Raw genomic sequence first — 10,825 nt, 5'->3', positions numbered from 1 at the left:
CTTTTCCAAATTAGATCAAAGCGGTGTACACCAGGAAGTACAATACAAAGTCAAAATAAAACATAACAGGCCTCTCTCCCCCTCAAGATGGTGGTCGGAAGGAGGGCTTTTTCTTCTTTCAGGCAGGCAGTTGGAGCTAGCCTGCCTCTCTCTCCCCAACTCTATGGTTCTATGAATGTAATTGTTTTTATTATTATACTTGTAATACTGTTGGGGTTGTGATGTTTTTATCTGTTGTTATCCTTGTTGTACACCGCTGTGATCTTTGGAACAGCGGTATAGAAATAAAATTTTATTTTATTTATTATTATTATTAGTTGGGGGAATATTCAAACATGTTCCACTCTATTCCGAACAATGTTTGGGAGCACCCTGTGTTTTTCTCCACTCTTGACAAGTCACTCTGTGGATGAGGACTGTGTTCTGTTGCAGGTAACCTTTGGGGATGTGGCTGTGTATTTCTCAGAGGTGGAATGGAATCTGTTGGATTGGAACCAAAGATCTTTGTATGAGAAGGTCATGATGGAGAACTATGAGAATGTGTCCTCCCTGGGTAAGAAACTTGAACCCATTTTCCTTACAATGGAGATGGAGTGTTCTTCTATACTACCCCATCATAGTGCTTATGATTCCACATTAATTGGAATGGCAGCATCCTGTGGAATCTTGGGATTTGTAGTTTAGTGGGGGACTAGAACTTTGCAGTTGAGAATTCCCAGTAACCCTCCCTAAACTGCTAATCCTAGGATTCCATAGAAAGGAACCATGACAGTTAATATTCTGCCTCAAAATGCCCCTTGATAAATACCAAAACAATTTTGCCAAATTTTGGGGCCTTCTTTTGACCAAGATACACCTCAGATTCCTCTTGGGAAAAAGTCCTCCCCAGCTTTAAAATGGCTCAGAGAGGGTCCAACACTGGCAAAACTGTCTCCACATCCTCTAAGGGATATTAGGGAATATTTATGTGCAATATATATATATACAATTAGAATTCCTTAGAGTACCTTTGAGATCTACTGAGAGTCCGGATAGTTCCCTAATCCTCAACAATTGCCTATCCCTGTCTTAGGGCCTCTCTAGAGCACTTATCCTTAGCCAAGTCTGAGTCACACTCCCAGCCTAACCATGAAGCTCCTGGGTGACTTTCCTCAGTCCAGCCTCCTTGCTCAGCATATTTTATTTACAGGAAGCCTGTCATATCAGTGGGCTAGGCATTTGTAGACTGGAGCTCCTGTGAATTACCCTGCCCCATATTAGCTAGTGTTGGCATGCACCTGCAGGTGTGCTGATACATGCACACAGATGCCACCATCCACTGATTAATATGGGGTTTGTGATCCCATGTTTTTTTCCATCTGCAGGGCCCCCTGTAACCAAACTCATGCAGGTGGAAAGGGCCCACTATATTTATTATCCTGCCTATCTATCAAAAAGAGATTCAAAGCAGCTTACATTAAAGCTTCTACTTCATATTTCAGTTTCTGTCACAGGCTAGCACTGTACCACAATAGGTCCAGAAAACAATGGTCTCCCCGGTAGCTGTTGGGCCCCAGGTCCAGTGGTATTCAAAGTAATTAACTATTGGTTCTGGGGTTTTGTCCAAATGTATAGTTGTATGCGTATACCCAAACTCCTGATGAGGATAAGCATATGTGCAGACAAGCAAAATTGGCTGGGACAAGAAGAAATGTATGTTCACCCTCCACAAGAGAAATGGTACCCACCCTACCCCCATTTTCATTTTTAACACATTTATTCAGTTGCAAATTTCTGAAAATGAACTGACTCACATTTCCAGCTTTTGTTTCCCCCCATCCTTGATCCTTCAGAGTTAGTGGATTGCTCTCCACTTCTCTAACTTGGCCACCTGTCCTCATGCCTATGTACACTAGTCCAACATTTTATCTGCAGTATCTCATTCTTGTATCCTTTTTCTTCTGCTATCCTGTTTCTCTCTCTCTCTCTCTCTCTCACACACACACACACACACACACACACACACACACAAACACTCAGATGCACACACAAATGGTTCCTTGCATGTTGAGAGGTATCCGAAAAACAAACAAATTTTAACAAGTGGTTTATGTAAACTAGTGTGAACCAGCTCAGGTCTTTGTTTTCAGACCTGTCAGGAGATTCCATTGGGCAGTTGTGACTAATATCTTTGAAAAGGGGGAAAGGGACACAGTATCTCCTCTTTCTCCTCTTTTACTTCAAAAAATTGAGCTTACTTAGCTCCATGGTTGCTCTCAGAGGTCTTTTATGTCTGAACTCTGAACTGTCTGTTCTTCTTCTTTACAGGAGATAACTGGTGGAAAACAAATATATGTATGAAGAGGTGGAAGTGTTTTGGTCATAAACTGGTTCATGCCAAACATCTGCATATTCACATGAAAGAGGAATATGATACCACCAAGGATCTGTACAAATGTACTATGTGTGGGAAATGTTTTACCCAAATGATGGAGCTTAGTCTTCACAAGAGAACCCATATTGGAAAGAATAATTTTAATTGTGAAGTGCCCAAAAAGCATACTACTGGAGATTTGTACCTTCAGAATCACCAGAGAGTGCACAAAGCAGAGAAAGCATACAGATGCCAAGAATGTGGAAAATATTTTACTCACAAGTCGGTCCTTGTGACTCATCAGAGAGCCCACACAGGAGAGAAGCCATACAGATGCCAGCATTGTGGGAAATGTTTTGCTGACAATTCAGTCCTTTTGAGACATCACAGAGCCCACACAGGAGAGAAACCACATCAATGTCATCATTGTGGAGATTGCTTTACTCAGAGGTCAGTCCTTCTGACTCATCAGAGAATTCACACAGGAGAAAAACCATTCAAATGTCAGCAATGTGGAAAGTGTTTTGCTCAGAAGTCAACCCTTGTGGCTCATCAGACTGCCCACACAGGAGAGAAACCATACAAATGCCAGAAGTGTGAGAAATGTTTTGCTCAAGGTTCAAATCTTTTGGCACATCAGAGAGTCCACACGGGAGAGAAACCATACAAATGCCTGCAGTGTGGGAAATGCTTTGCTTACAAGTCAAACATTGTGACTCATCACAGAATTCACACAGGAGAGAAACCATACCTGTGCCAGCATTGTGGGAAGTGTTTTTCTCACAAGTCAGATCTTGTGACTCACCAGAGAGCCCACACAGGAGACAAACCATACCAGTGCCAGCAGTGTGGAAAATGTTTTGCTCGCAATTCAGACCGGGAGATTCATCAGAGAGTCCATACAGGAGAAAAACCATACAGATGTCATCTTTGTGGGAAATGTTTTGTTCAGAATTCATGCCTTCTAAGGCATCAGAATGTCCATGACAGAGAGAAAGCAGAAATCTAAAATGCTTTTTGTTTGGAGAGATCATGCTTCTAGATTCTGTCTCATAAAAGTATTATGTATTTATTTCATTTATTTATATCCTGCCCTTTCCCCAAAACTGTGACTCAAAGCAGCTCACAACATTTAAAAAAAAATACAATTAAAAGCATGCAAAAAGTGTACAATATAATAGAATTAAATTATTACATAGTAAAAGAATAAAACACATTTAAAAAGCTAAAAATGAACATGAACTTTAAAGCAACATAGAATAAAAGCATATGCAGACGATCTGGTTATAATAGTGGAAAACCCTTTGATAAGTGTGGGAAAAGCCCTTCAGTTGGTTGAGGTTTTTGGGGAATATGCGGGCTTCAAAATAAATAAGTCCAAATCTGCAATGGTGACATGTAATTTGGGAAAAACGAAACAAGAAAATCTACAAATAAGAACGGAAATACACATTGAGGAAAAAAGTCAAATATTTAGGAATATACATAATAAATAAAAATAGTGATCTCTTTGATAACAATTATAGCAAAATTTGGCAAGAAATAAAGAAAAATTTGGAAACTTGGTCGAAATTACAAATATCTTGGTTGGGTAGGATTGCATTGTTTAAAATGAGTGTACTTCCCAAAATAATTTTTCTATTTCAAAATTTACCACCTAACGACCTAATATTTGGACAATGGAAAAAAGATATATTGAAATTTATTTGGACAAATAAAAAAGCAGGAATAAAGTGGTCATCATTAACAGATAGTAAGGAGAGGAGAGGATTAGGTTTACCCGATCTCAAATTACAGTATATTATCACGCATGCTGCATAGATTGGATTTGGGAATGGATACATTTAGAAAATCAGAATCTACTAAATTTAGAAGGGTTTAACCTAATTAACCTAATACAAGGAGAAAATATACAGGTCTATCCCAGATTGGGTGTCCCCACGCGAAGCTTTATTAAAAAGAACAGGAATAGAGAGAAGAAATTGGCTAAGATATAAAGAAATTTTAAAAACAGAGAAGGGAAAATTTTTAATGAAAACAAAGAAAGAATTAGAAGAAAATGGTATTAAACTAAAATGGTTCTCATATTTACAACTGAGTGAACGATATAGGCTAGATTATAAACAACCAGGTGTGAGCAGGAAAGAAACTGAATTAGATGTGATTATTAGGGGTGGTAATAGGAAAGGGCTGATTTCAAAAATTTGTAAATTATGCCTTAAATTGGAATTGGAAGAGGAAAGGATGAAATCGTGCATGATTAGCTGGGCAAAAAACATAGGACACCCAATAAATTTGGAAAGATGGGGAAAAGCCTGGGGAAAAGATTTAAAGTTCACATTATGCATGGATATAAAAGAAAATGTAATAAAAATGATCCATAGATGGTATTTGACCCCTTCCAGATTAAGTAAAATATATAAAAACAACACAGGTATATGATGGAGATGTAATGAGAAGGTTGGCTCTTTTTACTGCATCTGGTGGACTTGCCCTAAGGTACAAACTTTCTGGTGTAGGATCAAGGAAACTATACAAAAGATATACCAAATTGAACTAAAGTTGGAACCTGAGCTGTTTTTATTGAATATGGTGGATAGTAAAGAAATTAGACAGTATCTGAAACCAATATTGTATTTGATAACTATTGGAAGAATGTCATTAGCTAAAGTCTGGAGAAACTCTGAAGTTCCCACAGTGGACACATGGCTTTGTAAATCGTTGGAAATAGTAGAAATGGATAGGATAACTATGGCTTTAAAGGAAAAATATGAAGAGTCAAAAGAAATCTGGGACCCATTGTTAAAATATTGCAAAGACAGATGGAAGATATAATATAACACCTTAAGTAATCTCAACCTTTGGCATTTCTACTTTCCAAGTTTAAACAATAATATTGTAATATAGCAGTAAGGATATGAAATAACGAAGAAAGCTTAATGTTTGGATGCAGTCTTAGTAGATGATTAAGAGTTAAAAAAAAGTACAAATGTTGATCATAGTTACAGTTACATTATGTTTATAGAGAGAAATAATTTTGATTAGCCGTTAAGAAGATATTTACTGAAACTTGGAATGTATATGAAAGATTATGAAAAAGCAATAATCTGTGTGTGTAAATATTTTAAATTTATTAAAGGTTATTATTAAAAAATTAAAAAATAAAAAGATAAAAATGATAAAATACTTTAAAGCAATGCGACACCTTCTGTTTTAAAAGCCTGTCTAAACAGGTAGGTCTTAGCCTGCTGGCGGAAGCATAACAAGGAAGGAGCCATTCTGGCCTCCCTGGGCAGAGAGTTCCACAGTCTAGGGGCAGCCACAGTAAAGGCCTTGTCTTGTGTTGCCACCAACTGTGCTTGTGATGGTGGTGGGACAGAGAGAGAGTCGTCTCCTGAGGATTGCAGAGCCTGGGCTGGTTCATACGTGGAGTTATGGTCTGCCAAGTATTGTCCCCTTTGATAGTATTTTTGTAATGTCTGTTGTTGCCGTTTATATATGACAGACTCACAAGCAGCTAAGACTCCAACGACAAAATGCTCCAGCATAGTATTGTAGTCTAGGTCTGACAGCAGGTCAGTACTATACAGCTGCAGCAAACATAGGCCATAATTTTGCTTCAAAGCATATGATTTTAAAGTATCTTGCAATTATATGATTATTCAACAAACCTTTGAGTTGTTTGGACCATTGTGTTTTTTGGCTGCCCAAAATGGCTAAGGCAGGAGAAGGGGTTCCGTTTTCAAAGAGGGCTATAGGAATTGGGACCCTTCCCAGCTAGGACATAATGGCAGCTCCCCCCTGCCCCCCAAAGGACAAGTTAGGGTGCTCCTGCCCCCAATGTTCCCTCCTTATCTTTTCCTCTCCTTCTCCACCCACTGGGTCTCTCCTCCTTGCCAAGGGAGCTAAAGAAGAAAGTCCTTCCACCTGTTCTCCTTTTCTGGCCTGGAGAGATGTGTCGAACTGGGCACCAGCAGCAATTACGTTGTTTAATGAAGAAAAATAATTCTAGTTACATAAAATACATAAACACGGCTATCATATCACCTCTTAACCTTCTTTCACCGTCTGGAGCAATGGAGAAGAAGAGCCGACCGTGTTTTTGAACCATCTGAACAACATCCACACAAACATCCAATTCACGATGGAAAAAGAAAAGGAACATTGCCATTTTTGGTTGTCCTAGTCCTCCGCAAACTGAACCAACAGTTGGACCACACAGTATACAGGAAACCTACACACACGGACAGATGCCTATACAAGAACTCCAACCACCTGCCAGGACAAAAAAGAAGCACAATAAAAAACACTGTAGACTAGGCAAAAAGGATGTGTGACCCCAGTTCCCGGAAGATGAGCTGAAGCACCTAGACCAAAGGTTGCTCCAGCTCAGACCTCAGAAGGCTGCCAGACCAAGAAGAAACCCATAGGGGTGAAGACAAACTCGCCAAAGGAAGTTGTTTTAGTTTTTTGAAGAAACTCCTTTTCTTTACTTTTCTTTAACATGAAGATTAAGGGCATGAGGAAACAGGGATTCTTGGTTATTCTAGATTTCCCTTGACAGTAACCCCAGTCCCACCACCCCTGGCTCTGATGACTGAGGAGGAAACAAGGACAAGGAGGCAGAAGCACTGATCAGCTGATCCACTGCAGGACAGAGGATGACCACCCATAGCATCTGACCACCCCACAGCATCCCAGACTGACACACTCCCAATGGCTCTATTATAAATAGGAAGGGGTGAATGTTACCTGTTCCAAGTCATCTTTCCTGCAGTTTCTTCCATGGAGAAAGCTTTCAAAGTTGGTTCTCCTTCCTCCCTCCTCTTGGAGACCCTCTTGGAAGAAATGCACACCTGGAGAAAGTAAAATGGGATGTTTATATGTGTAAGCTTTACCGTTTTCTATGGACCACCAGGAAGACAAATGCCTCTGAGAGGAAATCAAGCCTGATTTTATACTGGGACCAAATAACTAAATGGGCTGTGATGGCACCTTCCTTAGATGCCCAAAGTTACCTTTTAATATCCTCCGCATAAGGCCCCTCATCACTGACACCTACCCTGCTTTACTACCCCTTTCATACTCTCCTAAATATATCAGGGCTAGGGTCCCAAGTGTCATCACCAAGTGTAATATCTTCTGTAGCGTATTTGCCTTGTTTACAGTGTCTACAATTTTTACTAGACAGAGACCTCTCTCTCATCAGAATCCTTTCTGAGTCCGATTCTTTAGCTGATTCTCACTGGGAGAACCTCTCAGTCCTCCCTGCTTTTACACATTTTAATCCCCCCCTCACTTTGCCTGAATTCCCAGGAAGCCAAACTTAGCGTATTTCCCTTCATACAGTATCTCCCTCATACAAGTCCTTGCTCTTTGGGGACCTCTAAGGGGCCTCTATAAAGGGCAATGAAATCCAAGCAGCTTGACCTACACATAAAACATGATGCAGTTGGCCCTCTGCATCTGCAGCTTTGACTTTTGCGGATTTGATTAATATATTCTTACCAGGATCTCTAAGTCCTCCACCAATTCTGCCAGAGGTTTGACCCAGAGTTGTGCTGGTGAAACAAGACGTTCCTAGACAAAACACTTCTCTAGGCGTTTGTATGTCCTCCTGCCTGTTTCTTGACCAACATCTGGCATATGTTGACCACAGAGTTGCACTGGAAGACATTGGAGTCCCAAAGTGGAACCCCAAAAATAGAAACCCAAAAGCGGAACCCCAATCAGGGAGGTGGAACTAAGAGATTGCTCCCCAAAATGGAGGTGAGCACATGCCACTTTTAGTTTGATGAAACATGTACATCTCATAGCTTTACTTTTGGCAAAGTGTACTTCTCCATGCTGTACTTTTGGGCAAAGTGTACTTCTCATAGGTGTACTCTTGGGCAAATGTTGACCATAAAGTTGCATTGGAGGACCTGGAGAGATTCCTAGAGAATTACTCTTGGACAAAAAGTTTATTTTATTTGTGTTTTTTCTACATTTACGGAGGGTCCTTCATCCTTAAATCCAGTGAACTTGGAGGGACTACTGTCAACCATTTCCCAAGTTAGTTTATTTTTTTTACTTACCAGATTTATATATCTATGATCTCATATTTCATACCAACATACTAAAAACATAAGAAGTAGTTCTTCATCTGTTTACGTTACCTTTGGCTCCATACAGGCAGGCGAAATAAAACTGCTTTGGGTCACTTTGAAGTATGCAGTTTAAATGATGCATGCGTCCTAAGAGTCCAGAAGCCGTGCCAAAGCCATGCTCCAGCCCTAAGGAGCCTTTTTAGGGTTCACTCTTGGTCCTGCCTCCCTGATTATGGGGGTTCCTCAGCTCAGTTATCTCCATTTCTGAGAGCTTGTTCTTTGGGACTCCAAAACCATAATGTGTGCTCTGTGTGTTTTCAAAATGCGTGCACAGCATCTGGAGGCGATTTGTAAACATGCCTTCCTCCTGAAGGAAGGTAATGCAGCTGAGTGTAGAGAGGGTCACATTCTATCTTAAACAAAAATTGCGTGGTGGAAATGAACATGCTCCTATCTCCTACCACTCTAAGTCAGGCTAGGGGTGAGAAACACAGACCGATACGTGGCGTACACAAGCGGCACATTCTGCCCACCTTCCAAAGGATAGGAAGCGGTTTGGCCTTTTATTTCCTCTTCAAAACTGTGAAAACATACAAGATCATGTTGTGGAAAAAAAAGTCTTTTAGGTTTTGATGTGAAATTGAAGGCTTTCATGGCCGGCATAGTTTCTGTGGGTTTTTCAGAAGGCTATGGGCCATGTCCTAGAAGAGTTTATTCCGCGTTTCTCAATCTGTGTTTTGTTCTGTTGTTGATGGCAGGGCCTCAGGATGGAAGGATATGCTAAGGAGGATTAGTGTCTATCAAATGTTACCAAAGGTGCACAAAAGATTTCCATTGAAGTCACAGAAGGGCTTTCCAGGTATTATGCTGTGGGCTCTATAAACTTGTCGTTTGTGCTTAGCATATACAATAAAACAAACCAAACAATAAGCCTATTTGCCCCCACAAGCTGGCTACTCATTTAGTGACCTCCGAAGGATGCCCAGCCTGGAGTCAAGCAGAGCCCCCTTTAGCTGGGATTGATTTGCAACCCTTATTGTTTGTTCTGGTTATTTATACCCCGGCCTTTCAACCCTAAAGCCGGGTCTTCTTTTGAATTAGTTGGTTCCCTGCCCCTCCGGCTTACGATCCTAAACAGCACACAACCAAACGGAGAGGGAATAGTAGTGGAAACGGGATCGGGGTCCAGGGTTCTCTCTCCCCTGCGGCCTGGACCAAGGCAGATGGACCATAAGGCTCTCTCCATGCCCTCCCATGACTCTCGCTATACTTGCTACCGCATTAATCCAAGACGCCCTTGGGGGTCGGGTGACCTGGAGCCGTAGGCAGGCAAATCTTAGACTGGCACGAGCGCTAACAGCTAGCAGAAGTGGCACTTTAAGGGATCACAAAATCCCCATGGATAATCCTATTTGCCTATAGAGGGGACCAAGGATTGGCTAGGCCAGGGGATGTCAGCCCGAAGACAGAATGAGCCTAAACCCTTGTCAAGGAATGCAATCAATCCCCTTACCCATTTGTGCTCTTTTTTCCAACCTGGAAGCATTTCCCACCCTTTAGATTTTGGCTTTCTGCCCCAAAACAGTATACATTATCAGCCCCTGCCTGACAGTTCAGGAGGCTCAGTCCATTGCAGCAGACACTCTATTGGTTTGCTAGCGTCGCCACTTCCATACGTTTCTCCCAAGTCGCATGTATCTCGGGAAACTATTGAGTCTCTCCTCTCCATTTCTGGACCCTCAGGCAATTGATCAAGACCCAGGACACTCGAAGCAAAGTCTCACCGCTCTATTCACCTCACGTCCACCTTGTTTCCTAATTCTTGTGTTGTGTGGGGTCATTGTTGGGTGTATGTGTGAGGCATTTTGATATTCTCCGTTTTAATAAAAACCTATTGAGATGCTTCTGGAGTTCTGCGAGCAGTATCGTTGGGCTGACTCCCCTTGAGGTTGCTGTTACCTGGCTAAACCAGATTTCTCCTTTGGCTAAAGTACCCACGTCCCCTAAAAGCATAGCAGTGTGGGTGTCCTCAATGTGATCCCAGCAATTAGGTAAACACATACCTACATACATACATACGTCTGTGTGTTTTTTAAGGCGGAACTGTACACAAACATTGTGAAGCAAAAGGAAAAGCTTTGCTACTGTATAGATAATCTATCTACCCTGTCCACTCTTGTAGCCACAATGCTATTGTGGGTAATTTGTTATGTTTGCTTTGGAATGAAAATAACATGGTGTTTGTGATTTGTTCCATAACAAAGGGGCTCTCCCTAACTGGTCCTTACCAAAGTCAAATCAGGGAGCCACCACACTCCAGCATCTCTCAGGAGGCCTTTGTCCTTGAAAGTACCAGAGGCTAAACAAATGGCACCTAGAGCCA

The 10,825-nt window shown here is 41.2% G+C and overlaps 1 protein-coding gene across 1 annotated transcript in view; it reads left to right on the top strand.

The window, feature by feature from the left end:
- LOC121923059 (zinc finger protein 420-like) overlaps nt 1–5,514 on the top strand; it is a 21,048-nt gene extending 15,534 nt beyond the window's left edge. The window contains exon 4 of the mRNA XM_042453181.1: nt 2,658–5,514. Coding sequence (XP_042309115.1) covers nt 2,658–3,362 — 705 coding nt within the window. The 3' untranslated portion in view covers nt 3,363–5,514. The remainder of the gene's footprint in view (nt 1–2,657) is intronic.
- The last annotated feature ends 5,311 nt before the right edge of the window (nt 5,515–10,825 follow it).

The sequence above is a fragment of the Sceloporus undulatus genome, chromosome 2 (assembly GCF_019175285.1).
Source record: "Sceloporus undulatus isolate JIND9_A2432 ecotype Alabama chromosome 2, SceUnd_v1.1, whole genome shotgun sequence".
In the NCBI taxonomy this organism is placed as follows: Eukaryota; Metazoa; Chordata; class Lepidosauria; order Squamata; family Phrynosomatidae; genus Sceloporus; species Sceloporus undulatus.
This window is presented reverse-complemented; position numbering and strand designations above follow the sequence as displayed.